The sequence below is a fragment of the Tarenaya hassleriana genome, unplaced genomic scaffold, assembly GCF_000463585.1.
Source record: "Tarenaya hassleriana unplaced genomic scaffold, ASM46358v1 Cleome35, whole genome shotgun sequence".
NCBI classification, from domain to species: domain Eukaryota; kingdom Viridiplantae; phylum Streptophyta; class Magnoliopsida; order Brassicales; family Cleomaceae; genus Tarenaya; species Tarenaya hassleriana.
In genome coordinates this window covers 310,862-338,026 of record NW_010966617.1, presented here as the reverse complement: position 1 = coordinate 338,026, position 27,165 = coordinate 310,862, and the positions used below count along the sequence as shown (strand labels likewise).

The 27,165-nt window shown below is 39.3% G+C and overlaps 6 protein-coding genes and 1 long non-coding RNA gene across 15 annotated transcripts; 6 read left to right on the top strand and 1 right to left on the bottom strand.

Annotated features, from left to right (window-relative positions):
• The first annotated feature begins 1,502 nt into the window (after positions 1–1,502).
• On the top strand, positions 1,503–9,408 carry LOC104821957 (mediator of RNA polymerase II transcription subunit 25). Of its 8 annotated transcripts, none has more exons than XM_010552995.2 (16): positions 1,503–1,768; positions 3,631–3,658; positions 3,896–3,959; positions 4,135–4,265; positions 4,522–4,725; positions 4,818–4,883; positions 5,088–5,301; positions 5,408–5,475; positions 5,577–6,365; positions 6,435–6,488; positions 6,623–6,651; positions 6,842–6,910; positions 7,006–7,090; positions 7,317–7,403; positions 7,652–8,081; positions 9,322–9,408. In XM_010552995.2, the coding sequence occupies exons 1-15, from the start codon at positions 1,671–1,673 to the stop codon at positions 8,063–8,065; spliced, it is 2,400 nt and encodes a 799-aa protein (XP_010551297.1). In that variant the 5' UTR covers positions 1,503–1,670; the 3' UTR covers positions 8,066–8,081; positions 9,322–9,408. The 8 variants fall into 8 exon arrangements, with proteins under 8 accessions (XP_010551297.1, XP_010551296.1, XP_010551293.1 ...); XM_010552994.2 differs by lacking the exon at positions 9,322–9,408 and adding an exon at positions 8,245–8,585; XM_010552991.2 differs by lacking the exon at positions 9,322–9,408 and adding an exon at positions 8,241–8,585.
• Positions 9,322–11,879, top strand: LOC104821958 (lysine histidine transporter-like 6). The gene is given in 9 exon segments (XM_010552998.2): positions 9,322–9,407; positions 9,494–9,571; positions 9,574–9,641; positions 9,847–10,233; positions 10,316–10,709; positions 10,885–10,990; positions 11,163–11,254; positions 11,372–11,440; positions 11,558–11,879. Coding segments are annotated over 9 exon segments (1,329 nt in total). The 5' UTR covers positions 9,322–9,371; the 3' UTR covers positions 11,657–11,879.
• Positions 11,880–12,480: 601 nt separating this feature from the next.
• Positions 12,481–14,204, top strand: LOC104821956 (ATP-dependent Clp protease adapter protein CLPS1, chloroplastic). The gene is made up of 3 exons (XM_010552988.2): positions 12,481–12,635; positions 13,389–13,539; positions 13,762–14,204. Exons 1-3 carry the CDS (start codon positions 12,572–12,574, stop codon positions 14,024–14,026), a joined length of 480 nt encoding a protein of 159 aa, XP_010551290.1. The 5' UTR covers positions 12,481–12,571; the 3' UTR covers positions 14,027–14,204.
• Positions 14,205–14,252: 48 nt separating this feature from the next.
• LOC104821955 (GDT1-like protein 5) lies at positions 14,253–16,824 on the bottom strand. The gene is made up of 13 exons (XM_010552987.2): positions 16,665–16,824; positions 16,480–16,548; positions 15,907–15,966; positions 15,773–15,820; positions 15,599–15,687; positions 15,468–15,504; positions 15,343–15,387; positions 15,186–15,254; positions 15,055–15,099; positions 14,911–14,972; positions 14,717–14,789; positions 14,529–14,620; positions 14,253–14,452 (listed from the first exon to the last, which is right to left on the bottom strand). The coding sequence occupies exons 1-12, from the start codon at positions 16,680–16,682 to the stop codon at positions 14,549–14,551; spliced, it is 687 nt and encodes a 228-aa protein (XP_010551289.1). The 5' UTR covers positions 16,683–16,824; the 3' UTR covers positions 14,253–14,452; positions 14,529–14,548.
• A 510-nt stretch (positions 16,825–17,334) lies between these two features.
• LOC104821954 (protein ASPARTIC PROTEASE IN GUARD CELL 1) lies at positions 17,335–19,073 on the top strand. Its single transcript, XM_010552986.2, has one exon. The coding sequence runs from the start codon at positions 17,374–17,376 to the stop codon at positions 18,907–18,909; it is 1,536 nt and encodes a 511-aa protein (XP_010551288.1). The 5' UTR covers positions 17,335–17,373; the 3' UTR covers positions 18,910–19,073.
• Positions 19,074–19,399: 326 nt separating this feature from the next.
• On the top strand, positions 19,400–20,321 carry LOC104821952. The gene is made up of 2 exons (XR_773127.1): positions 19,400–19,997; positions 20,146–20,321. It is a non-coding gene; the product is annotated as an uncharacterized LOC104821952 (long non-coding RNA).
• Positions 20,322–23,110: 2,789 nt separating this feature from the next.
• Positions 23,111–27,074, top strand: LOC104821951 (transcription factor PERIANTHIA). Of its 2 annotated transcripts, XM_010552984.2 has the most exons (12): positions 23,111–23,397; positions 23,510–23,586; positions 23,718–23,732; positions 24,095–24,156; positions 24,366–24,587; positions 25,291–25,368; positions 25,476–25,535; positions 25,618–25,695; positions 25,836–25,893; positions 25,981–26,252; positions 26,343–26,594; positions 26,701–27,074. In XM_010552984.2, the coding sequence occupies exons 1-12, from the start codon at positions 23,330–23,332 to the stop codon at positions 26,845–26,847; spliced, it is 1,389 nt and encodes a 462-aa protein (XP_010551286.1). In that variant the 5' UTR covers positions 23,111–23,329; the 3' UTR covers positions 26,848–27,074. The 2 variants fall into 2 exon arrangements, with proteins under 2 accessions (XP_010551286.1, XP_010551287.1); XM_010552985.2 differs by lacking the exon at positions 23,718–23,732 and having other exon boundaries at positions 23,112–23,397; positions 24,101–24,156.
• The last annotated feature ends 91 nt before the right edge of the window (positions 27,075–27,165 follow it).

The following is a 27,165-nucleotide window of genomic DNA, read 5'->3' as shown; positions in this document are numbered from 1 at the left end:
GGGGGGGGGGGGGGGGGGGGGGGGAGAAGATGACGAGGAAGAAGCAGGTTGGGGAAGAGAAGAATATGGGATCTAAATAAGAATCAGAAGACGGAATAAACTCGAAGCTCACAAAAAAAAAACGAAATAAATGGGGAAAAGAAAGAAAAGTCGGAAGATTTCTAGAGCGAGAGAGAGAGAGGGATCTCGAGGTCGGGGCGTCGCGTACCGAAAAGACGAATCTCTCTCTCATGCTTTTTGCAATAAATGACAACCTTAGGGGTAAAACAGTAATTTCGTGTAGCTTCTGCGTGAATATTCGGGAAGAGATTCGCTTTTCGTCGCAATCGGGCGAGTGGGCTGCGATGACGTCAGCAGCGGTTTCAGATAAGATCGAAGACGTCATTTATTACACTTCCTCCGATTTTTTCTCACTCCCCGTTTTAGTAAAAATCCAATTACCGATAATGTAAAAATATATGTATTGATAAATAAACGAATAATTAGTAAAATTAGGATAAGATTCTCATCTCCTTGTGCCCAAACGGCCCCTTTGAGATTTCGGTCTAAAAATAGAAAAGACAAAACAGAAATTCAGAATATTTGGATTCCTATAAAAAAGAGATTTCGAAGATAAATAAGTGGATTTTTGGCTGTACATTGCCCTAACTGATTAAATTGACGAGTTTTATTTTTAAAATCAAATAATCATAATTTTTTGAAATACATTATTGCAATATTAAACTAATCAAAATATCCAAATATAAGCAACAGTTATCAAAGTGTGAATTTCCATTTGTTTCAAAAAAGGGACAATTGGGGTAAATATTAGAAAATGAACTTGGAACAAAGTGTGAACCACGAGAACAAATAGAACCGTTACTAAATTCCAAAAAAAAAGAATTTAATTAGCTAAATTAAATAATAATAAAAATAAGAGAGATCATTTGGAAGCGTGAGATTCAACACATGATCATCCTTGTATCACTCTCCCAACCTCACGCGCCTTGGCGCGTCGTCTCATTGTTTCGTTTTTACAATCTTTAACTGTCATGATTTTCACTCGATGAAGAGTTAAAAATAAATAAATTTTTGATGGGGTCCTTAAATCACACCATCCACCTTATATTTGACCATATGAAATGCGAAAATATATCGAGATTTTTTTAGGGCATGGCCATTTATGATGATGATATATATTATATAGTTTTGCATGATTTTAATACGCTGAAAAATGGTGGGTCCATGTTTTTTTAGCTCATACCATCGAATCTTATGTGTCATAATTCTAGTTTGATTATGTTATATTACCAATTAATTAAATAAAAACAGATCCTAGCTTTAGAGTGATATCACTGAGTGAGAGAAAAAAACATGTAGATAAGTTGGAAGACGGTGTACACGTGGACTTTTCCGTTTGCCACGTGTGAACCGTTAACCATACGTTACTACCGTATTTGACGGAGTCTTATAATATATTATTTTTTATTTTTTTAATTTATTTTTGTTTCTTCGATGTCGGAGAAGAGGGAATTTTGCGAGAAGATCGGTTCTTTTCCTGAGAAAAGTTGAAATTTCCTCATTCGGGGAAGTTTCAACTCCGGGCGATGACTTAGAGCGAAGACCTCCAAAAGAGGCTTCGTCTTTCTGGTTTCCCTGATCGACGCTGTCCGAGGTTCGAAGCTCTGGTTATGGCGGATAAACAGCTGACCGTCGTCGTCGAAGGCACTGCCGCATTGGGTCCCTATTGGCAGACCATCGTCTCAGATTATCTCGAGAAGATCATCAGGTTTTTCACTCTTCTCCTGTCCCCATCCTAATTTCGATTTCGCTTCTCCATTGCTCCGGTTGTTACTTGCTCTAAGTTAGGGTTTCTGATCGTGGGCCGGAGTTGACGCCGTCGAAATTTTTTGGGTCTCGAGTTTAGTTATAGACTGTTTATACAAGTGCAATGTTCTGTTGTTCACGAGGACAACGAGGTTCGGACTAAATTTGATCCATTTACTGTGTTAATGATCTGCTTTGATCACATACGTGGTTCTCGGATGATATTGTTTGCTGTCCTGATATTTGGTCTTCCACCGCATTTGGATATGAATCATTGTGCACATTCTCTATATTAGTTATTCTACGTGCTCTGGATGCTGTGTGAGGTGCAAATAATTCGACACAAGACACTTTAGTGTGGTAAGCTCTAGTTTCTTCTTCCAGCCACAAAATGGTCGCGACATACAATGGATTACTCACAGGGATCACTGTGATTTTTAAGTTATTAGGTGTCATTAAACATCCCATAGAACTAGCAGATTCCTCTGTAATGTATGTTATTTTTAGGCTCAGATCTATCTATGTCTGATGCAAACAGGTTCTAGCTATTTTGTCTGATTGGCCACTGCCATATCGCTTGTTGGATCTTTGAATATACTTTCAGATTTGAACGTGGCAGTATGGTTTTTTGCCGTAATTAGTATGCTTCCCCTGAAGGTGTCATTCCAAACTTAGAGATGCCCGGAGTTTTTCTGTTAGGCATGAAGTTTTTTCCCCCCTGGTTATTAGGTTGTATTGGGAAGGAAAAGAAATGATGATATTACATTTCCTAGTTGAATAAGAACTATGAGTTTAGGTATGCGTCGGAGAACCAGGAACCGATTCCAGCAACCTTAAACCGTAAATCCTAGAGAAAGAGCTTACTTAAGTTGTTTTGTCCAGTTCAACCTAGGGAAATTGTTTAGATACCACTTTTTGGGATGATCTTTTTATGGGCATATCTGCCCGATCACTGCATGCAATGTCAACTGTTCTCCTGTGTGTCACTCATGTGTATACATATCCAAAAATTGGCGGCATACTAAGCATGTTGCGTTTGTTACTTACTACATGGTTTGCTTGATTTCTTATTGTTAATCAAGGGGTGTCACTATCGTAGTTACCGAGTAAGTTATTCATAATCCAAATAAAAGCTTCTATGCATGGTATTTGTAGCTTTGCGCCTTTTTTTAGCAGAAAATACAAAACATCACAACCGTTTTTTTTTTTGAAATTGTAATCAAGCATTAGTAGGCTGTTCATAATGTCAAGGAACATAGCAAGATCTTATTGTAAGATTTCGTTCTTAAAGCACATTTAGTTCAAGATCTGGAGAATCTTGGAGATAATAAGTGGGCGTATCCGGAAAGAAAAAGTTGGCTTCTCTTTCCAAATGAAGTATTTTACAATTACACTCTCTACCTTGTCTTCACCAACTATAATTATAAGAGCACCTCATAATACTGTTCGAAACATAGGTTAGATCATTATGGATATGAAGCAGCTCGTTGTCGTTGTTGAGGTGTCTGCAGAGATGAGTCCCTTCTGGAACACCATTATGCTGGACTACTTGGTTGGGATTGTTAGGTCTGCATTTTCCTTCTATATTTCCTTCAGACTTCCGCTGTCTTTACTCTCTTCACTGTAATCATTGTGTTCAGTGTAAATGGTTTTGTTCAGTTCAGTCTGTGCAGCTTTATGTGAAATTGCTGTTGTTATAAACGTTGAAAATTGTAAATGCATATCAAGGGTATATCTAGAAACCATTTGGACAACTATTTTCTCTGTCTGGAATTATGGATATTCCCATTATCTATTATTAATGGCCTCTCCGCATTTGTGTAGGTCCTTCTGTGACATAGAGAATGGACAGGTACCATATCTGTCTTTCTACTCTTTCATCATGTGAATGCAATTTTCCATTCTTTAGCTGAAGAGTATTCAATACTTCTTTTTCGTGGTCTCTTACTTGTTCAAATCAGTGATTGAGTATGCATTAATTGGTCAACACTGATTGCCATCAAATTCTCTCAATACTCTAAAAGCTGGAGAGAAAGCAGAGAGTTTGATTTCTTAGAGGTGATCATTGATGACTTCGCTAAAATTGCAGAGGGTTCCTGCTTCTAACTTTGAGCTATCGCTGGTCACCTTTAATTCCCATGGTTCATATTGTGGTATATATTCTGCTCCATCTTCTTGATATCGCGATGCAAACTTTTTATTAGATACCTTTCATGGCTCTGTTGCTTATCATTTAGTTTTGAGAAGGTTATAACATGTTACAGCTATAGATGTTGCTGTATTTCTACTGAGTTTCATCGGTCTGGTTGTGTCGTTTACCTATTTCAGCTTGTCTGGTACAAAGGAGTGGTTGGACAAGAAACATTGATATGTTTATACAATGGCTGTCTTCGATACAATTTTCTGGTGGCGGTTTCAATGAGGCTGCCACAGCTGAAGGGCTTGCTGAAGCATTGATGGTGGGGATACCTTTACCATTATAACATATAGTTAGAATTAAATATAATTGAAAGACAATCCAGAAAGTATCTTTTGATTAGATTTGTGGTTTTCTAGTGAGGCTAATTTTTTCTCGGTTGGGAATTTATGTTTATCTTGTTTGTTTGTTTCTTTGTTTGTTTGTGGTGGTGGTACAGGGGATCATTACATAGCGTGTTGTGTCAGTAATTTTTCTGTTCTTAAATTTCACATTTCTCTTCCGACTTGATGATGCAGATGTTTTCTCCTCCTTCAGGCCAAGCTCAACCGAGTAATGACTTCAAAAGGCACTGTATCTTAATTGCGGCCAGCAACCCTCACACATTGCCAACACCAGTCTTTCGCCCACAGTTGCAAAATGTGGAAAGGGGTGAAAATGGCGAAGTGCAGTCTGAAAGCCGTTTGTCAGATGCAGAGACAGTGGCCAAATATTTTTCTAGGGTACCCTTTTTGTGATTATTTTTCTTTCGAAATTATGATCAATAATACTTGTATTCAAATGGGAAATGACTAACCTGTCATATCGATTGCAGTGTTCTGTTTCTCTGTCTGTCATTTGTCCGAAGCAGCTCCCAAAGATCAGAGCGATATACAATGCGGTGAGACTGCTGAAATGTGCACCTGCATGTGTATTTTTGTTTAATTTAGTATGCATCTATCGTAAACCCTTATTTCCAACTTACCCCTTTCAAGCTTACCGTTTCAAGAACTGTAACAAGAACAAAGGCTGCAATCATTGTAAAATCTACATGTTGATGAAAGATTACTTTTCGGAGGTTTTGATGAGATCTTTTTCGATGCAGGGGAAGTTCAATCCACAAGGCGCAGACCTGTCAATTGAAACTGTTAAGAACCCATTCTATCTTGTCCTAATCTCGGAGAATTTTTTGGAGGCACGTGCTGCTTTAAGCCATACTGCAACAAATCTGCCACAGATCCAGAGCCCTTTGAAAGTGGACAGGACTACAATTGCTCCACCTCCTGTTACTGGGCAACCACAAGCTCCTGTTGCATCAGGTTATTCATCTACTAACCGGGCCTATTTTAACATTGGTCGTGGCTCTTTTAAAAATTATATCTCATCTTTTTTCATTGTCAAAACGTCTTTATCCTTTTTTCTCAGCAAATGGATCCGTTCTGACCCGGCAATCAGTTTCTGTTGGAGCCATACCTAATGCTACTGTTAAAGTGGTAAGTCACTGTGATCTTTTCGTTTTACTTGGAGAAGAGGTAGTTTTATTTATATATAAAAAAATCATTAAGTGGGTTACACTGGATTTGGATTTATTCAGGAACCTAGCACTGTAACTTCCATGGCCTCCCATCCAAGTTTCCCCTGTATCTCATCTGTTGCTCATCCTACAACACAAGCAATACCTGCAATGCAAGCATCTTCAGCATCTCCAGTTTCTCAAGAAATGGTCTCAAATGCTGAGAGTGTCCAAGATATCAAACCTTTTGTTGGTGGGATGCCTCAGCCACTGCATGCTGGTGGAGCCAATGTGAATCTATTGAACAATCTATCTCAATTACGGCAAGTCATGAGCTCTGCAGCTCTTGCTGGGGCAACTTCATCGGTTGGGCAAAGTGCAGTGGCTATGCATATGTCGAATATGATATCCACTGGATTTCCTCCATCTTCTTTGCCTTCACAAACTGTTATTTCATCTTGTCAACAGGGAATTACTTCAGTGCCTGGTTCAGGCACTCTTATGGGGACTACGCAAGTGGGACAAAGTTCAGGTCCTAATTCCTATAGTTCTCCAATGGCCAATGTTTCTGGAAGTTTGGACATTGGTGTTCCTCAATCGATGCCAGGAATGAACCAAGGAGGTCATCCTGGAGCACAAATGGTTCCAGGTGGAATAGTGATGAGCCAAAACTTGATGAGTGGTCTTGGTCAAGCTAATGCCTCTTCTGGGACTGGTTCAATGATGCCTATACCAGGATTTTCCCAGGAAGTGCAATCAGGAACACAGCCGCTTAGTGTCAGTAACAGTTCAGCTAGTAATATGCAGTTGTCGCAGCAATCGTCGGGTGCTATGCAGAATCCGCAATCCAAATATGTGAAAGTCTGGGAGGTAAGTCAGTTTTCTAAATCTGAAATGCTGCGATTCTATGTGTAAATCTCACATTTCCAAATTCATCAGGGAAATTTATCTGGGCAAAGGCAAGGACAGCCTGTTCTTATCACCAAGCTTGAGGTGTGTGTATTTATGGTACCCCTTTTGTTTCTTTGCCACATAACAGTACTTGCTTAAGCACATTTTTCCTTTCCCGCATTTCATCGCAAGTTTAACCTAGCAAAATAGTAATGTCTTTTGTTTAAATTTTACAGGGTTACAGAAGCGCTTCTGCATCTGACTCGTAAGTTCATATCTTTTTCTTTTTACCAGTCCATAATCTGTATTTATAACTCCAAAACTTCTCCGTTATTACCCCCTCTTCACAAGAACAAATGAGAGGTTACGATTGCATCTCTGTTTTGGAAATTACATGTATCTATCTATTCACCATCACCAAATCGTGTCTTCCCATTTTTTGTGGGTCTTCCCAGGTTGGCAGCCAATTGGCCACCAACTATGCAGATAGTTCGTCTCATATCCCAAGATCATATGAACAACAAGTAATGCCCGAAAGCTTTCTGGAAATCTCTGCGAGCTCATCATAGATTGATTTAATATTCTTGTCATTGATACGCTCATCTAACTTTTGCACCAGGCAGTACGTTGGTAAAGCTGATTTCCTAGTTTTCCGGGCCATGAGTCAACATGGATTTTTAGGACAACTTCAGGAAAAGAAGCTTGTAAGTGTGTCTTTGATGTTTCACTCTAGTTTATCTCCTTTTTCCAGTTGGCGTTTCTTCCGTTTTTGCTAAGTTTGTCAAATCAAATACATGGTTGTCGATATTAACATGGAAGATTTCATAGTATTAACATGGATTTGGTTGTAATTATGGGTGCAATTCCATGCATGCTTGTTGCAAATTTGGATTTGAATATGAAAATATTTATTCAAAACCTCAATTGCAGTGTGCAGTAATCCAACTACCGTCGCAGACATTACTGCTATCAGTGTCCGACAAAGCTTGCCGCTTGATTGGAATGCTTTTCCCTGGGGTGAGTGAGTATTATTCCTTTTTTTTATTTTATTTAATTTCTTGTCAAGTGTTCTAGATTTTTTTGTCTCTCTATTAAATGTTTTCTTTGAGATGAAAATGACAAAAAGGCATCCCATCAATTAGTCTGTCCTCCATCTGTGCATCTCACGTTTCATTTCTTAGTTGTTGATTCGATATAATGTCGTCAGAAGCTATGGAAAACTGAGCTCCGTGTTCGTCTCGCTTGAATTTTTGCGGGTTTAACAGGATATGGTTGTGTTTAAGCCGCAAATCCCGAGCCAGCAACAACAACAGCAACAGCAACAGCAGCAGCAGCAACTCCAGCAACAGCTGCAAACCCAGCAACAACAACTGCCGCAGCTCCATCAGCAGCAACAACAACAACAATCACAATCGCAGCAGCAGCAGCAGCTATCTCAGCTCCAACAACAACAACAACAACAACAACTACAGCAGTTCCATCAGCAGCAGCTCTCGCAGTTCCAACATCAGCAGCAGCAACCGCTGTCTCAGCTGCAGCACCACCTCCAACAGCAGCAGTCACAGATGCCGCCGCAGCAAATGGTCGGGTCGGTGATGGGCGGTGTTCAGTCTTTCGGCCAAGTCCCTGTTAGATCCCAAGTTCCACCTAACATCCCCGGTCCTGCCTTCTTGGGTTAAACCCCTCCTCTTTCAGGTTTATACTTTTGACTCTTTTCTGTTGTTGTTCATTCTTAAGCTTTGGAGAAAAATCATCCTTTCAAATGTATCATTTGTGGCTATGGATAATTTATCTTCAAAGTATTTCCCCCTCGGAAAAAAGCTATGGGATATCACTAATCCACAGGACTTTCAGGAAGGCTTTGTACGGAAGTTTCTAGAAGTTGCATTCTTGAAAGAAAAAAAAGGCTGAAGAACAAATGCTTTGGGCGCATAATAGCAAGATTGAAATTGGAATTTGCAAATTCACAAAAGATGGTGTAGAGGCAAACAAGCACACAAAAACATGAAAATTTCCCTCTGCTGCTGTCTTTTCTCGAGCTGGTGGGTCTCATCCATCAAACTCACATGACACTACGGTCCAAAACAATTCACATAATTGAGTGTCCTTAGCACCAACTCCTCAAACATGTCAATTCAATCTTTTCCTTAAAGCTGTTGAGTTGCTCTTATAATATATGATTCCACCTTTCATGATGTATGGAATGAATTCTAAGTCCCAATTCTCACCAACCCACCAATCTTGAGTTAAGATCTCGAGTCCATCCAATCCAATCCAAAATTCTAAACAAAAAAAATTTAATAATTACATGAAGATATGCTTAAATATTGTGATGAGACCCTTTTTTTTTTGTATGTGTGTGTTTTGCTCTTAATATTGGGATAATGCATCATTAAGTGGAACTTTTGAAAAGCAATTAGGCAAATTGTGTAAATATAAAATGAAAAGCTATGTTTCATTTGTTTTCACTTTTTCATGTGTTATTATAGTTTCAATGAACACTTTTAACTCATTGGTGGTTGTTGGTGGTGGTGGGCTACCCTCACTCCTTTATTTTCTTTCTTCTTAGTCTTTTCTTTATATATAGATTTAGACTCGGCTAATGATAGTATTCTAAGTAGACATACATACATACATACATACATACATACATACATACATACATACATACATACATACATACATACATACATACATACATACATACATACATACATACATACATACATACATACATACATACATACATACATACATACATACATACATACATACATACATACATACATACATACATACATACATACATACATACATACAAGCCCAACAAGTGGCCTTCCGCAGTATATTTTTTTTGGAAATTATTATATACTAAATATAAAAAAAGGTTCAACTTACCACCTTTTTTTAAAAGCTTGAAGCTCCCATTGTATAGGGGGAAACAACACAAGACTCACTGCTTCACTTCCTCTGCAAAAGGACTCAATGGTCTCCACTTCCTCAACTCCTCCTCCTCCCAAGGTCTCTTCTTCTTCTCTCTCTCTCTCTACACACACACATATATATATATATATCTTAATATTTAAATAGGTTTGTGTTTTGGTCAGGAAAAAGAGGAGAAGGGAGGTGAAAAATGGAGGGAGGGAGAAGGGAAGAGGAGGGCAAAGTGGTGGTACTCTACCTTCCCCCCCCCGCCCCCGCCATGATCGGCGCCGGAGTTCTCAGCCTCCCCTCCGCCATCTCTTTCCTTGGCTGGTAACCCCCTCCTTTTTTTGTTTTCCATTGGGGTATTTTTTATATATTTACAATTTCACATATGCAGACTTTGTACATGGTGTACTAGTGTTTTAATTAGCTAGCTCACCGAATTTAATCTTGTAACTAGAAAAAAAAAATTGATTAAGTTATTTCTTAACCTAAAGGTCTCTTCTTTTTTTTTTTTCTTTTTTTTTTTTGTAAGGGGGCCAGGAACAATGGTGCTGGTGATGGCATGGGGCATGACCCTGAACACGATGTGGCAAATGGTACAGCTGCACGAATGCGTACCGGGAACCCGGTTCGACCGGTACATCGATTTGGGCCGGTTCGCTTTCGGCCCAAAACTCGGCCCATGGATCGTACTTCCGCAGCAGCTGATCGTCCAGGTGGGTTGCAACATAGTGTACATGGTGACAGGTGGCAAGTGCCTGAAGAAGTTCGTGGACATCACCTGCTCCGGCAGCTGTGCGGACATCAGACAGTCCTACTGGATACTGATCTTCGGCGGGGTCCACTTCTTCCTGTCTCAGCTCCCCAACTTCAACTCCGTCGCCGGCGTCTCCTTGGCCGCCGCCGTCATGTCCCTCAGGTAAAGTCGTCTCCACAACTTCTATGCACATTATGTATATAATATATATATATATATATAAATTAATGACGATGATGTGTAGCTACTCGACGATCGCATGGGTGGGGAGTCTGACACGTGGCAGGATCCCGGACGTGAGCTACGCATACAGAAGAACAAACCCTACGGATTCCATATTCAGAATCTTCAACGCTCTCGGACAAATCTCCTTCGCCTTCGCCGGACACGCCGTCGCGCTCGAGATTCAGGCGACGATGCCGTCTTCGCCGGAAAAGCCATCCAGGGTTCCGATGTGGCATGGAGTCATCGGCGCCTATTTCGTGAACGCCATCTGTTATTTTCCGGTGGCTCTAATATGTTACTGGGTCTTCGGACAAGACGTCGACGACAATGTCTTGTTGAATCTCCAACGACCCGATTGGCTCATCGCTTCTGCTAACCTCATGGTGGTCGTCCACGTCATCGGCAGCTATCAGGTACATAACATATATATATATATATATAGTAAGTACAGACATGCGGGCATATATCTTGATTACCTGTACGTATATATCACAAGATTTCGGTATTTTCTTTAGGGCATGAATGAATTGTTTTAGGTTTATATAAAGCATGGTCCAAACGGTCCAAATTTATACAAGTGCCTTACAGGTGTTTGCTATGCCGGTGTTTGATCTGTTGGAGGGCGTGATGGTGAAGAGATTCAATTTCTCGCCGGGTTTGGTTCTAAGATTGTTCCCTCGGTCCATTTACGTGGGTACGTCATGTATACCCCCGCCTCTATTTTTTCAATTTACGGTTTTATCAATGAATATAATATAATATCATAAAATAATGTGATTCTATTGAATTAAGGGGAAGAACCGATGTGTGTGTATATATATATATATATATATATATTGAAACTCGTTTTTTTTTTGGGTCGACAGCATTTACACTGTTCGTTGCGGTCACATTCCCTTTCTTTGGGGACCTTCTTGGTTTCTTTGGAGGGTTTGGTTTTGCTCCCACTTCCTTTTTTGTAAGTCATCATATCTTTGAATTTTATCATATATACATACATATATATATATGTGTATATATAGGATTATACCTGATGGTATGATGATAAAAAAAAATGTATCTGATGTGGTTGCAGCTCCCAAGTATAATGTGGCTCATAATCAAGAAACCAAAGAGACTCAGCATCACATGGTTAATCAATTGGGTAATTTAACAGTTTATATATATATATATATATGAACCCTTTTTATTTCTTTTAATACAAGCAATATATAATAATCTTACTTTGTATTTAATTATTTCCTCGCCTCATATTTTTCAGGTTTCGATATTCATTGGACTGTTCATCATGGTGGCGTCTACGGTCGGAGGGCTTAGGAACATCATTGCGGATTCTTCTACTTATAGTTTCTATACTTAATATATGTTTTTATATATATTTATATATATATATATATATATATATATATATATATATATTGCCAAGTTGAGTATTTTTGGAATAGTTATAATATTCCATGTTTTCAATTTTCATCAATAAACTCATTATCTTTTGTTTTGATATTAAAAAAAAAATTGCAAGTGTACTCATTCTATTGGGCCATAGCAAATCAAGGGGAAAAAAAAAGCTGGATTTTGGATTTGGTCATGCTTTCAACCTTCACGTCAGGCCCAACAAAATTTTATACCTCGTTGATATGATAATTGGGCCTGATCAGGCCCAATAATATTTTTTTTGTTATAATGTTTTTATAAACATTTAAAAATACGATTTTTTTTTTATAAAATATCTGTGGCATGTAAATAATTCGATTTCGAAATTACTAAATAAATACCTATTTAATTCATTTGTATCATATAATAAATACCGAATTGACGATGTTGTTAATTGAGGATGGTGTCAATTTGTTCCAAATAGATATCAAATTTGTTCTAAACATATACTAAATTGGGATATTTATTTGATGTTTTAGAAATTGAGACATTTATTTGGTATATTTAGATGAATTTTGATATTTTTATAGATTTTTTCTTAAAAATATACACAAAAAACTTTTCGTTTACCTCGCTCGCGCCACCCATGGAAAAAAAAACAATTTCTTGATAAAAAAACATATTTTAAACATGAATATATATATATATTTAAAAATCTGTTTGTGGTTGCCGTGGTGTAAAAATTACAATACCAAAACGCAACGTTTTAAGGCAGAGCCTATACGTGATTTTCTTCCATAACCACCAATTTCCTGCGTCGAGAACCAGCCACTCGGCAAGATACAAGGAGGCTTTAGAGAGAGAAAGTTAGGGAGAGAGAGAGAGAGAGAGAGAGAGGGGCATGGAGAGTGCGATATGTGGGAGACTAGCTCTCTCGCCAAGCACCGTCTTCAATTCCAAACCAGGTTTTCTCCTCTTCCGTCTCTTTGTTCCATTGGATTATCAATTATCACGAACTCTTATCTTCTGTAATAATCCATTTCCATCCCCCTAAAACTCGGTAATTTTATGGGTTTCCGACTTGAATTTCGAAGCTTGATTGTGTGCGCACTTTTACTATTTGTGGGTGTGATTCTGCCGTGCCAAATGGCAATTGCAGAATTTCGGGTCTTGGGGAAATTACCGGGAAGAACTGAAAATGCTTGAGCTCAAAACCCGATTAAATCAATGGATTAAGAAAAGGGTTATGGGATTCCTGATCGTTAAGCGATTTGAATTGGTCGTACGATGTTGGTTTTCTAATTTCCTTTAAAAAAAATTATTCAGACCTTTCTGTTTTTGTGGTTTTTTTTGTCCTTTTATTCTGGTTTTGAAATGATCTTCATCTGTGGTTCTGCTTCAGTGCAGCAATTCTTTCTGGGTTCGTTACTGTGCACAGTAGTTCATACGAATTCTGCCTAGCCCGAGGTCATAGAGATAATGCTGGAAGTGGCAATGTATATGTGTGTGTATATATAGGTGAAGATCATTTATAGTATTTTTTTTTTTGGCTGGGTATGGTTGAAGCCCGAAGTCCAAACTAATCTCACGGATCGGGGAAGCCCCACGTGAATGACCCTCCCCAAACTTGAGATTCGAACTCCTTGAGATTCGAACTCGGGTGAGACAGATGTTAAATGTCCCGATTTACCAGTTGAACTTCCTTAATGCTTGTCCAGGAGAGAAACATTCACTCTATAAAGGACCATGTGGGAATCATGGATTCGTCATGTCCTTATGTGCATCCGCAGTTGGTAAAGGGGGCGGATTGTTGGATAAACCGGTCATAGAGAAAACCACCCCTGGCCGTGAATCCGAGTTTGATTTGAGGTTAGCTCTCACCAATCTGATTTTAGTGTCTGATATAAAAGGCAAGATCTTTAATGTTTTCATAGCTTGTCATCCTCTGTCACACCCTTCAACATTTTGGATATGTTATGAAGCATGTAGAGTAATGTAACTTGGCTAAATGTGTCCATACCAGACTAATCATATAACGGGTTTCTACATACAAATGATTTGGCAAGTGCTTAATCGCAATGGCAAATGCAGGAAATCGAGGAAGATGGCCCCGCCATACCGAGTGATACTACACAACGACAATTTCAACAGGAGAGAATACGTGGTGCAGGTCCTGATGAAAGTGATACCGGGAATGACACTGGACAATGCGGTGAACATAATGCAGGAAGCACATCACAATGGTTTGGCGGTGGTGATCATATGCGCTCAAGCCGACGCAGAAGAACACTGTATGCAGCTTCGGGGTAACGGTCTTCTCAGTTCCATTGAGCCTGCAAGTGGTGGCGGCTGCTGAAACCTTCTTGGAAATTTTCCCCAAGTCTCTTCTATTAGTCGAAATTGCCTTACATGTATATATAAAACATATCCTGTGTTAAGAATTTTCGAACAGGGGGTTACTAGATTGTCAGCTTTATGCAAATACGTTGTCTGTGGTTGTGACAGATGAATCATAGGTTATCCTGTTGTGTCAATCTTTATGCCTTTCTTGATACAAGTTCAAGACTTTGGAAGTAATGCACTTGCTGAACAAAACTTTATTTTCAAAGTCAAGATAAGGGCCAAGTTCCTTGATATGAATGCTTCAGCCAAATATCTCAAATCTTCCAATCACTTGTGTAAACATCTAAGCCACATCTAAAGCCATAGATCTAAATAATCCTGGGGACTGAAATGTTCTTCAGATTCAGCTCTCACCAAAGAAGTATTCCAATGGTAGAACCTGTATTTACACACACACAAAAAGTGTCATAATGGATTTACGCGTTTAAACCGTGCCAGGGAACGGGAAGAATTACCATATTGGAGGATTTCAGCATCAGGGCTCGACCGGGGAGAGAAAAGATTGGATGCCAAAAACAATGAAAAGTATTCCACCTGAAAGAGCAACCTGAAATGACATATAGATTCAGGTTGAATTTCATGAATGTTTACTCAAATCATAGATTGTTTGCTGATATGAAGAAAAGGGCAACGAGCTAATTACTATTCGCTCCGATATCTGAGAGGCTAAGCTCTTGCCACCGATGACAGCAGCCGTTGTGCACAAGATTTGGGCTCTGTGTGTAAGCAATGATAGTGAGCAGCATTATATGAAGGGCTACCGAAACTTTGTCTAAGAAGCATTGTTTTTGTGATGGGTAATAGACTTATTGAAGAAGTTGACAAAGAGATACTTACACAGTTCCACCAAGGATCACACCGAGCGGATTTTCATCAGCAGCCAAACCGATAGTTGCAAGCTGGAAAAGGGTTAAGGTGAGTAGGAGAAGTGGAAATGAGGAAGTGAGGGTAAATGATGTGATGAACAAAAAAGACGGATACCTGACTCTTGTCACCCCACTCGCCAAAGAAATTAATCGAGAATGCCTGAAAGAAAGGATAAAAGATGAAACAGATCGATAAAAGTTATCTTCTTTGCATTTTTTTTGGCAGTTTTGAGAATCTTTTGTTACCTTCAAAAAAATGGGAGAGAAGAATTGTGTAAGAAATGGCCTTTTCTGCTTTTTCTGTTCATCTTCAACCTACAAGGTCAGAGAAAAGATGGAAACTTCAGCACAAATAATGAAATCCTCACCGAATCGTAAATTGTGATATTTTTCTTTTCTATACCTTGCTGTTTTCTTTTGTACTTCCACCTTTCTTCAAGTCAGAATCCTATTACATAACAAAAGCGTCAGGCCAGAAAGGTTAAGTCTGTAAACATAAAATAAGGCATAACAAGAAGAACAACCAACCAGTTCTGCTTCGACTTCAGCCAATTCTTCAGAGTCTCTGATAACAAAAACGAAATCGAATGTCATTTCATATAAAGAACTAAGCTCTGAACTAAATATTCATCCCCATGCAAAAAATAAAGAGGCATTACCCCTCTTCTCTAAAACCGTCCCACAAAGACCACAGACCGAAGCCAAAGAACAACAACGTTGTTATGTGATGTGTCCATTTACGAGAGATCTGCAAGCAGGATTCAAATCAGCATTTAGACCTACAAAGCACTGCTAGGCACAAGCATTTCATGGATAGAGAATCAAAGTCTTACCAGATTTGGAGCAGCCATTCCAACGAGGGCCGAGAGAATAGTCATGACCTAAAATAGGCAAAGATATGAGCCTCCAAGTGTAGAAGAGAGGTCATACAACCCAAAAAAAACGTAGAAGATGAAAAGAAACTCACAATCAATGCTGTGAGACAACCGGCTAACACAAGTCTTCTTGGATAACGCATCGCCAAAATCTGGTCACAATAGAGAGGATGACAGATAAAGAGAGACTAGCATCAGAAGGAAGATGCTAGCAGAAGCATGATGCATTCTCAAGGAGACCACCATATCATAAAACTTAGAATTAACCAGAAAGCAGCGGCTACAAGAGTGTAAATCATAGACCTTCATCCATTGATTCTCCAAAAATAGAAAGGAAAGTTGACAGATATTGCTGAATCAGGTACAGGAACCAATTCTAGTAGGTGTCTATGTCAACCAAACAAGCAACACTATACAATTTCATGGAGATTGTCAAAAAAACGCCCATTTCAGCTGTTCGATTCAATAATCACGGAAAGGGAATTTTCTCCGGCATGGACGAATGTCAATCATATTGCTGTCAAGGAAAAAGCAATGCATTTTTGCCCATAAAGCTTTTGGATCGAGTGATCAAATTTCCTATGCAATTATTGAAGTGTTGAGTTCACCCCCAAATCTCTACACTACATGGCTACTACTGAGATATATGCAAGAACATCACTTACAGCAGCAGCGAAGAACGTCTTGTCGCCAATCTCCGACAGAAAAGTCATGGCGAGTGACTTGGTAAACCCCTGAAGAATCAACCAATCAATCAGACACCCAGATTAGCTTCGACGTCGATTCGTTTCCGAAAACGAGAAAACGTTTCGTTTTGATCGATTTTGTTGACCAAACCGATCGATTGTACCTGCACAATCGAGCCCATGGTTGAGGAGTCGATCGACAAACGAACAAGCTACGGTCGGAGAACAACGCCGGCGAAATCTAGCGGCGACGGAATCCGCAGTCGCCGCCGAGAGAGAGGGGATACAGATATGAGATCGCGTGAAGGATGGGCCAGCGTGAGCCCAAGACCGATGGTTTATGGCATTTTGTAGCGCGTGGAGGGCACGCGAACAGTTCTAAACCTTGGTTCATTGGTTCTGATTCCTTCGTATGCCACGTGGACGAATAATATCCGAGTGTGTGGGACCCAGAGAACCCAGTTGACCAGTGGAGAATTTCATCTTTGGTTACGTCGCAATATGAGCAAAGGAAATGACGATTAAAGTCTGCCGTGCCACTAATTTGGTATAATTTTTAGGATCCAATAAATCCTTAATTCATAAATATCCGAATCTGATAAATACCAAACAAACAACCAAATTATTCACAGTTAAACTGCATAATTTTTTGTGAAAATATTATGTTTTGATATTTATTTGGTACTCGTATAACAAAACTGAATGGAATCAAATTGCCATTAAAACCAAATCGATTAATAATAATAATAATAATAATAATCCTTCAAACTTTTTTTTTTAAGAACTCCATTTCCAAAGCTTCCTTTTTTTTTTTACTTTAAACAAAAGTTTTATTGCACCGTCCTTTTCCTCTCTCTGTTTTTTTATTTATTTATGAAAGCTACAGTCTTTAAGCAGAACCCATTTTTCTTCTCCTTCTCCTCCACTGTAAAATTCAAACGGTCGGAAACGAAGATGGGTTTCCATTTTCAGCTCGTCGTCTTCTCCGTCATCTTCTTCGCTTCACGTTCCGTTGTTCTCTGTAGAATCTTACCAGATACCCCCAAAACGATGTCGGTTCTTGACGTCGTCGGCTCCATTCAGACAGCCAAGGACGTGTCGTCTTTAAGCTCGAAAACGACGGCGTTTCGGTCGAACAAGCAAGAAGAAGACCAGTTTCCTCCATCGTCGCTTAGCTTGAAGCTGCATTCTCGAGCTTCGATCAGGGGAAATGAACACCGAGACTACAGGACCCTCACACTGGCCCGGCTCGAGCGCGACTCGGCCCGAGTCAGATCTCTCACGACTCGTCTTGATCTGGCCGTCAGCCGCGTGTCGCCGGCGGCTCTCGAAACACGCGACGGCGGTGCGAAGATTAACGGCCCGGTGGTTTCCGGCACGAGCCAGGGAAGTGGAGAGTACTTCTCGCGTGTCGGAATCGGAAATCCACCTCGTCAGGTGTACATGGTCCTCGACACTGGCAGCGACGTGAACTGGTTACAGTGTTCTCCTTGCGCCGACTGTTACCAACAATCCGACCCACTCTTCGATCCTCTGTATTCGTCTTCTTACTCTCCTCTCTCCTGCCATAGCTCTGAGTGTAAGGCCCTTGATGATTACGAATGTCGGAACCAGACATGTCTGTACGAGGTTTCGTACGGTGATGGGTCGTATACGGTCGGCGACTTTGCCACCGAGACAATCACCATTGGCTCCGCCTCTGTCGAGCACATCGCCATCGGTTGCGGCCACAGCAACGAAGGTCTCTTCGTCGGCGCCGCAGGGTTGCTCGGACTCGGCGGCGGGATGCTGTCGCTGCCGTCGCAGCTCAACACGACGTCGTTCTCTTACTGCCTCGTGGATCGTGACTCGGACTCGTCGTCGACTGTTGAGTTTGACTCGCCTCTTCCTCCGAACGCCGTCGTGGCTCCGTTGCTCCGGAACCCTCAGGTCGACACATTTTACTACCTGGGTATCGCCGGAATCAGCGTCGGCGGCGAGTTCCTGCCGGTTCCCAAGTCAGCTTTCCGAATGGCTGAGTCGGGAATCGGAGGGGTCATCATCGACTCGGGAACCGCCGTGACTCGTCTCCAGACAGAGACGTACAACTCGCTGAGGGACTCGTTCGTTAAGGGGACGGCGGACCTGCCGACAGCGAGCGGCGTGGCGCTTTTCGACACGTGCTACGACCTGTCGGGGAACACGACGGTGGAGGTTCCGACGGTGGCGCTCCACTTTACCGGCGGGAGAATGTTGGCGTTGCCGGCGAAGAATTACCTGATTCCGGTGGATTCGGCGGGGACTTTCTGCTTGGCTTTTGCGCCGACGACGTCACCGATGGGGATCATAGGCAACGTGCAGCAGCAGGGGACACGTGTCACTCTCGATCTGGCGAACTCTGCCATTGGATTCTCATCCAATCAATGCTAATGTCAGATTCTTTTAAAAGTTTGGATTTTTAATTCAGAATTGGATTTCTAGTCGTTGGTTTAAATTACTGTTTTTACCTAAGGAGAGAGAAGTAAATGTGGATTCTTCGTTTTGTAATTTCTACTGCTCTTCTTCGGACAAAGTGAAAAAACTGTGGGGCCCAATGCCATAATATATATATATATATATATATATATAAAATGTGATATATATTATTTCATATATGTTGTTATATAATGAAACGGGAGAGAAAGAAAAAAGGGGACAAGAAGAGGTGGAGGAGACAATAATGCCACCACTTCTGCTGCCATTAGAACAAAGAATAGTGTGATGATCGATTTGGCACGATCATTTCTGTCCTAAAAAAAGCTTCTCTTTCCTCAACTTTTTTTAAAAAAACTTTAAATAATTAAAAAAAGGGGAAATATACACATGGTTTTAAAAAAATCCGATTTTTTTATTCAACGATAGTTTTGGTGTCTAGCAATGGCGCAATTCAACGAATCAGTCGTTTTCCTCGATGCTTATTTCATGGTATGCCTGTTTTTTCGTTGGTTCGTTTGATTTCAGCGCAGAATCTAGAGAGGATTCAAAGGAGTGGAAATGGCAATCGAACCCCATATGATTTGGCTGGTTAAATTTAGAAAATCGGATAGGTCGAACATTGATCGGTTCTTGTGCGAATAAGACGATGAAGGTATCGATCGGTTCACATTTTAACAGCGTATTTATCAGTGATTAGTGTACTATGTTTTGTTTTATACATTGGGAACCCCGGCCCCAACCTCGGGCTCGCTGACCCCAGTCACAGCGGTGGCCCTTCGGACGCACAGAACCGAGTAAACCCAAACCTACACGCACGAGCAAGCAACACACGTGTGGGAGGTGAATCAACCGACAGGCGACATGTGAGCGGCTGGAGTCGAACCCCCAACATCTCGGTATGGAGGCCATGCTCTTTGCCGATTCAGTTGGGGGTTTTCCCCTCAGCGTACTGTGTTTCTGGTTTAAGACAGATCTTTAGGGGCGGAGCCATTTGCCATCGGTGCTGTTCTTCAGTTTATGTACGTTATATCGGGTACAGACAGGTACGTACGAGGATTTGGATATATATATGTGTGTATAAAGCAAGAAACTTTTCACGTTACTTGGACAAATTATTGTTTTTGACGAAACTTCGCATGCTTTCATGGCGATGATGCTTCTGTGGATGGCTCTATGGTCTTTCGGAGCAAGTTCTTACATTGCCTGCGAATCGAGTGTCCCGCAGAATTAAGGAGGATCTGAAGAATCATGTTTGGATTTTATAATCGTAATTTGCATTTGCAGGTTCTATATTCCCCGATCCTTGTCTTCTGTAATCAAATCTGATTCTTGTCATGTTTATGGGGATGATCTTACAAATTGCTTTCCATTTCTGACAAATTTCAGCTAACTTCCTCGATATTCAATGTGGGTGTGGATATTTTGTATAGGTTGGCTTGAAAATGGTGATGGTGGAGAGTCCAGTAACATATATATATATATATATTGGTGTGTGTGTGTGTATATGTTTAGAGCCTTAAGAGGACATAAATGGTGATAGATTAACTGTAACTCTTTCTTCTCTGCACTTGTCCGAATCATTAAAGAAACGGAGTCTTTTCCATTACAGAGAAGAGCCTCACAGTGATATATATGTATATGTAATGTGTATATATACATGTGTATATTCCATATAAGATGATGCATGATAACAAAAAGAGAATGAAGAGAGAAAAAGGGTCAAAGAACGCATTCCCACAAGTAGACACCAAATGCCCCTAAGACCAAAGACAAAATTCCCATGTCATGTGAAACGATTTGCAATGTACCTCTTTGCCATAGATCTCTCTCACCATCTGGTTTTATGTTTTGTCCGAAGAACAACGTCATGAACTTTTCAAACGTTTCTAATTTCCTTCAAAGCAAAAAAAAAAAACGATTCTTTTTATTAGATATGTTGGGACAAAAGTCTAAACTATCTCGAATTCGGGATTCAACCATGTAATTTAGATTATAGGCGTTCTCATCAAACTTAAGATTCGAATTGGGGTTATAATATAAACTTATCTCTTACCCAATTACCAATATGGGTTCTAGAAATATCCAAAAGAAACCAAGAGATAAAATAAAATAAAATAAAAAAGAAGAAGCAGTAAATGTAAGGGAAGGATCTATATTTAGGGCAGAGAGTAAAAAACTTGTAGCCTTCTCCTTTATTTTTCTTGGAGTTTTTACATGGCAGAAGAGGTTTCTTTCAAGCAATCCCTCTTTTTTAATGCTCTCTTTAATTTTTGTTTTTTATACAAAATTACAGAGATATTTAATACTTCGTTTTGTACATTCATTTATTTAACTATTTAATGTTTTGTTTGTGTTTGTGTATATATATACACATATATATACATATGTACGTAGTGGATTTTCCATCAACTTCACATCAGCTTCTGGGCACGAAGTCAGGCTCTCTTCCCCTCCCTCACCAGTGGATTAATCGGACGGATGTGAGACAAAAAAAAACGAACGAACCAATTGCATAAATATGTAATAAATAATTAAATAAATATGCATTGCAGCCGAGGGGCTAGGGCTTAGCTGTAATTTTTCGTTGTTGACCTTTAATAGATAGAGGGAAAAGGGACAAAACGCAGCGTTTTGCTTCGCTGCCCGCCGTATAACATGACGAAATCCAAACGTTTTGACTCGTTCCCCTTTTTTTTTCCCTTGTCGGGGCTCCTCACATATATGAAGATGTACATATCTGTTTTGTATATATATATATATACACGGTGGATAGTGTCTTTAGAGACATAATTATATATATTTTTTGTTTTAAAGATATTATTTTTTATTTAGTAAAATTATTTCCATTCTTCTATACAAAATTTAATCAAATTGATACGAATCATATATATATATATGTAATATATATTGGTATATAAATTAAATTTGGCGTACAAATGTATTAGATGTAATGTTTTTAAATAAAATTTATTAAAACTGATTTTTAAAAGAAAGATTTTAAATATGTAATTGGAGTCATATTAAAATCTAAATTCAATTGTATACATTATAAAATCAGAAATCTATCCATATTTTTTTACTTACAAAAAAATTTTAAAATGACTTCAGTAAAAGGTTTAGTATAATAAATAGTAAAGTTTGGTGATGAAAAAAAATCTGTCATCCAAATATTTTAGTATGAAAAAAGATTGGGTCACATTTTATTCGTTTTCTAATAGGAAAATAAAACAGTATCTTCTTAAAAAAAAATGAAAATAATATTTTTTTAAAAAAAAGGACGAGATAAGAGACTTTGAATATTACAAAAGGCTAAATGTAAAATCTCTGGCTGCAGTCTTGAGAGGCCATTTTCAACTTGGCCTGACAGTAACAAGATGGAAATGACCCTCCCTCTCTTGTTTTTACCGTATATACTCACACGTATATACGTATATTTCTACGTATCCAGTGAAAAAGATACGTGTTTGTGATATTAATTTATTATTTCTACGCTTTCACAGAAAAAAAAAGAAACTAATATATTGGGGATTCACCGTTGACAGAATTACACAGTAACGCATCCGAGGTGAATTCCGTATTCAGTACTTTTATTATTTAATAAATCCAAATTTTTTTTTCTCTTAGACTAATCATTTACAAATAATCAATGTCCAAATATTGAAACACAAGATCAAGATCGATATGTCTTTTTTAAGGGCAGCTGTTTAGATTTATTTGCTTCGACAGAGTCTTTAAATTATTTTGTCAATTCAATCCATTTATAATTCAGAAATATTTATTTATCTTATGAATAATATAATATTTAAATTTAAAATGGGGGTATAGATGTGGGAATCCAAATCGAATCGCCCACCCATTATTAAAAAAAAAAGTTTAAAACCAAAAGTGAAGATTTGTTAAGATTGATACAAGAAAAGTTACATATATATATATATATATATACACACAGGAAGTTGTCAAGAGATATACAACAGTTGTACAACAATTATAAAATTTATTAAAAAATATTTATTTATTTTAAAAAAATGGTATTTGAGGGATACGTGGGTGTGTGTGTTGGATATCGGGAAACTAAAATCCCAGGCTCAGAGACGCAATAATAAATAAATCCTGATTCTCTCTTTTCACCTCTTTTTTTTTTAAAAAAAAAAAAAAATCTGTTTTGGAATTTATTTTATGAATTATGGTTTCTCTCCTACCGTACTGATTCGCCATCTTTTCTCGGTTTAGAGATTTCACCTTCCCTTCATTTAACGCTTTCCTCTCTTTTTTCCCTCGTGAAAATCTCGTCTTCTTCATCAGATTCAAACTGAACAAAAAAAAAAAAAAATCAGAACTTTGAGTTTTTGCAAGAACACGAAGAAGAAGAAGAAATATGCAGAGCAGCTTCAAGGCGACTCCTTTCAGCCCAGATTTCTACTGCCAGTCTTCTTTCTTCTACAGGTTCCATTCCTTAACCGCGAAGCTTTATCTGTTTCATGGGTCTCTGTCTGAAAACGTTGTCGTTTCCCGGCATTTTTTCATGTTTCGATTCTCAAACAAAACAAAAAAACAGGGGAAGCGGTGGTCTTGAAGAGATTCATCAGCCCACTGCCGGTTTTCACCACGACGGAGCTGTTGATTTAAGCCCAAGTAAAGCTTTTTCTTGCATACGCACAAGCATGTAAATATATATATGTATATAAGCATTTACACAAACACACAGAATGCATATTTACGTGTATCTTTACATTTGTCTATTTGGGCTTCATTGGGAATCTCAGTAGGCTCCATTTTCGGTTCAGCGCCTGCAGATGTTACTGTTGATTGCACCAACTTACACTACGCGACGTTTGATACGGTAAAAGTTTATGCCACCAACCAATCTCTGTAAATAACTCTGTTTCATGATATTTATCCCAAACCCATTATTTAAAAATCTCTTTTTTTATTTGGGTATAATAAAGTTCAAACCTTTTTTTTTTTTTTGTGAAAATGTTACGTCGTTTGGATTCCGATCAAGTTCAAACCTTTGTTGTTGTTGTTGTTGTTGTTGTTTCGTTTTTCTAGGTTTTGGAGAGATTTGAAGGAGAAGCAGGGTGTTTGGATACAGGGCAATTGGTGTTCCAGGGAGGGACAACGACAGGAGCAGTGGCAGCGGGTTCAGCACCTGCAGATGTCACTGTTGCTTGCACCAACTTACACTACGCGACGTTTGATACGGTAAAAGTTTATGCCACCAACCAATCTCTGTAAATAACTCTGTTTCATGATATTTATCCCAAACCCATTATTTAAAAATCTCTTTTTTTATTTGGGTATAATAAAGTTCAAACCTTTTTTTTTTTTTTGTGAAAATGTTACGTCGTTTGGATTCCGATCAAGTTCAAACCTTTGTTGTTGTTGTTGTTGTTGTTGTTTCGTTTTTCTAGGTTTTGGAGAGATTTGAAGGAGAAGCAGGGTGTTTGGATACAGGGCAATTGGTGTTCCAGGGAGGGACAACGACAGGAGCAGTGGCAGCGGCAGCGGCAGCGTCGGTCAATGGGCATTGCGGCAACACTATGGAGAACTGGTGCGACTCAGTCTCGGCCATGGCAGATAACAGCCAACATACTGACACTTCCACAGATATTGATACCGATGACAAGACCCAGGTTTTGTTCTTTGTCTCGTTCCGTTTTTTGTTCTTAATCTCTGCCCAAAAAGATTCTGTTTCAACATGTCTTCTTCTGAGCTATGGTTTGCTGGAATTCGAGTTTTTTGTCCGTTTGGTCTTATAAACCCCCATTGATGGGTCATCTCGGAATTCGAGAATTTTCTCCGAGAACTCTCTCTCCGTTCGACTATCCCGAGAGGATTGTCCGATTTGGCTCGATGGGGCTCACCACCTTAGCTTGTGTCGCTTAATGATTGATATCGTTTCCCATCTTCATTCAATTTACATGGAAAACAAATGGGTACCCAAATGAGATTTTCACCAGTAGCATGTAAAATTTATGGCTTTCTATGGAAATGAGACTTGTGTATATATGAAATTTCACATACCCAGATGAGATTTTCACCTGTAGCATGTAAAGTTTACAACGTTTTATGGAAACGAGCCTCGTGTATATATGAAATTTCACATTTTTAGATCCATTTTTGCATTTCGAGCTGTGTATATGAAATTTCACATACCCAAATGAGATTTTCACCAGTAGCTTGTAAAGTTTATAGCTTTGTATGGAAATGAGACTTGTGTATATATGGAATTTCACATTTTTAGATCCATTTTTGCATTTTTGAGCTTGTTATGGTCAAGGTTTTGAGATATGATGTTATTATAAAGGCTTATTTCTTGGTGGTGTGGTATTTTAGTTAAACGGGGTTCAGCAAGGGACACTATTCGCTACGGCTTCTACAGATCAACATAAGGCTAAATCTGGGGACCAAAAGGTTCAATGCTTTGAGTTTATTTATTTATTTAAATTTGAACTCATCAGTGTGTGTAATTCACGGACCAATGTTCTGAGATCAAAATTGAACATTTGAATTGTTATCAGACCCTTCGGAGATTGGCTCAGAACAGAGAAGCTGCAAGGAAAAGCCGGCTGAGGAAAAAAGTAGAGTAGAACTTGTTTCACAAAAACTGATTTTCATCATCTTTGATCTGAAGTTTGCATTCAATCATCTGTTCCTTCGTAGGCATATGTTCAGCAGCTTGAGAGCAGTAGACTCAGGCTTGCCCAACTCGAGGAGGAGCTCAAAAGGGCTCGACAACAGGTCTTGAAATGAAATGACCATCTATATTTCTATTGACTGGTGTCTCCTAAGATAGTTCTTGACTTGATAAAAGTTTCGAATTCGAATTAATGTGGTAGAGATGTTCATTCATTTGATTCTTGGATTGATCTCCAATGCAGGGATTTGTAGTTGAAAACGGAGTTTCGGAAGATCACACCCTTCAAGTTTCTGGAAATGGTTATCCCTTTCTAGATCCTACTGGACACTGTTGTTTCTGTTTATTGTGTGACCAATTGGCGTATAACACCGAAAAGATTCTTACAGGTACCTTTGCATTCGAATTGGAATATGCACGTTGGGTGGATGAACATCAGAGGCTGATCAACGATCTACGATCAGCTGTGAATCTACAGATGGGAGATAACGAGCTACGAGTACTGGTGGATGCTGTGATGGCTCACTACGACGAAATCTTCAGGTTAAAGGGCATTGGCTCTAAAGTCGACGTCTTTCACATGCTCTCTGGCATGTGGACCACACCTGCCGAGAGATTTTTCATGTGGTTAGGTGGGTTCAGATCCTCTGAACTCCTCAGGGTGAGCAAAGACGGAAACTTTCTCTGACATATGGAACAATCCGCTGATCGGGTTTTTGAGTTCTTGATTTCTCGGTCTTTGTTGTTTCAGATTCTAGGGAACAACCTGGATCCATTGACGGAACAGCAGTTGACGGGCATTTGTAATCTTCAGCAGTCGTCTTTGCAAGCGGAAGAAGCACTGTCGCAAGGCATGGAAGCTCTGCAACAAACGCTTCTCGAGACATTATCGTCTTCTTCGTCGTCGAACGGTCTGAACTCTCCCGCCAACGTTGCAGATTACATGGGTCAGATGGCCATTGCAATGGGCAGACTCGCCTCCCTCGAAAACTTCCTCCGCCAGGCAAAAAAAAAAAAAACCTCGGCCCTTGAATGTTCTAACCCTTTTATCTGGTCATGTCTGGTGAAGAACCTAACTAGTTTCCTGTTGTGTTTTTGTTTCTTTGCAGGCGGATCTCTTGAGGCAGCAAACACTACAGCAGTTATACAGGATTCTGACCACACGACAAGCAGCTCGAGCATTTTTGGTAATACATGACTATGTTTCTCGTCTAAGGGCACTTAGCTCTCTCTGGTTAGCCAGGCCGAAGTGTTAGAGAGATAAAACGAGGAAAACGGTTACTTGGGACACAAGAAATGACGTGGCGGTGAATAGATGTTTTATTTGGAGCAGTTAGATATGAACTGAGACTTAGATTTCATTCTCTGTAGGATTAGATCGACGTTTGTACAAATTCGTTTGGGTCATTATGTCTGCCCTTGAACTCTTAACTGGTCGTGAACTTTATGCAACTATTCATTCGGAATCTTGTTTCATTTTTTTTTTTGTTTCTCGACAAAAAAAAAATCATGGTTTTATATGATCGGTCTTTAGTTGTTCAAGATTTTATTTCAGAACATCGAAGCACCTTGGT

Excerpts from the sequence above, each read along its gene's own strand:
- LOC104821955 (XM_010552987.2), bottom strand. Across the intron at positions 15,388-15,467 it reads CTGAAGTCGAAGCAGAACTG|GATTCTGACTTGAAGAAAGG; the intron begins GTTGGTTGTTCT and ends GTTATGTAATAG. Across the intron at positions 14,973-15,054 it reads AGTGGGGTGACAAGAGTCAG|CTTGCAACTATCGGTTTGGC; the intron begins GTATCCGTCTTT and ends ACCCTTTTCCAG.
- LOC104821956 (XM_010552988.2), top strand. The coding sequence starts at position 12,572 with ATGGAGAGTGCGATATGTGGGAGACTAGCTCTCTCGCCAAGCACCGTC. Across the intron at positions 12,636-13,388 it reads CGTCTTCAATTCCAAACCAG|GAGAGAAACATTCACTCTAT; the intron begins GTTTTCTCCTCT and ends ATGCTTGTCCAG. Across the intron at positions 13,540-13,761 it reads GAATCCGAGTTTGATTTGAG|GAAATCGAGGAAGATGGCCC; the intron begins GTTAGCTCTCAC and ends TGGCAAATGCAG.
- LOC104821957 (XM_010552995.2), top strand. The coding sequence starts at position 1,671 with ATGGCGGATAAACAGCTGACCGTCGTCGTCGAAGGCACTGCCGCATTG. Across the intron at positions 4,266-4,521 it reads GGCTTGCTGAAGCATTGATG|ATGTTTTCTCCTCCTTCAGG; the intron begins GTGGGGATACCT and ends TTGATGATGCAG. Across the intron at positions 7,091-7,316 it reads AACTTCAGGAAAAGAAGCTT|TGTGCAGTAATCCAACTACC; the intron begins GTAAGTGTGTCT and ends CCTCAATTGCAG.
- LOC104821954 (XM_010552986.2), top strand. The coding sequence starts at position 17,374 with ATGAAAGCTACAGTCTTTAAGCAGAACCCATTTTTCTTCTCCTTCTCC.
- LOC104821951 (XM_010552984.2), top strand. The coding sequence starts at position 23,330 with ATGCAGAGCAGCTTCAAGGCGACTCCTTTCAGCCCAGATTTCTACTGC. Across the intron at positions 24,588-25,290 it reads ATACCGATGACAAGACCCAG|TTAAACGGGGTTCAGCAAGG; the intron begins GTTTTGTTCTTT and ends GTGGTATTTTAG. Across the intron at positions 25,536-25,617 it reads AAAGCCGGCTGAGGAAAAAA|GCATATGTTCAGCAGCTTGA; the intron begins GTAGAGTAGAAC and ends GTTCCTTCGTAG.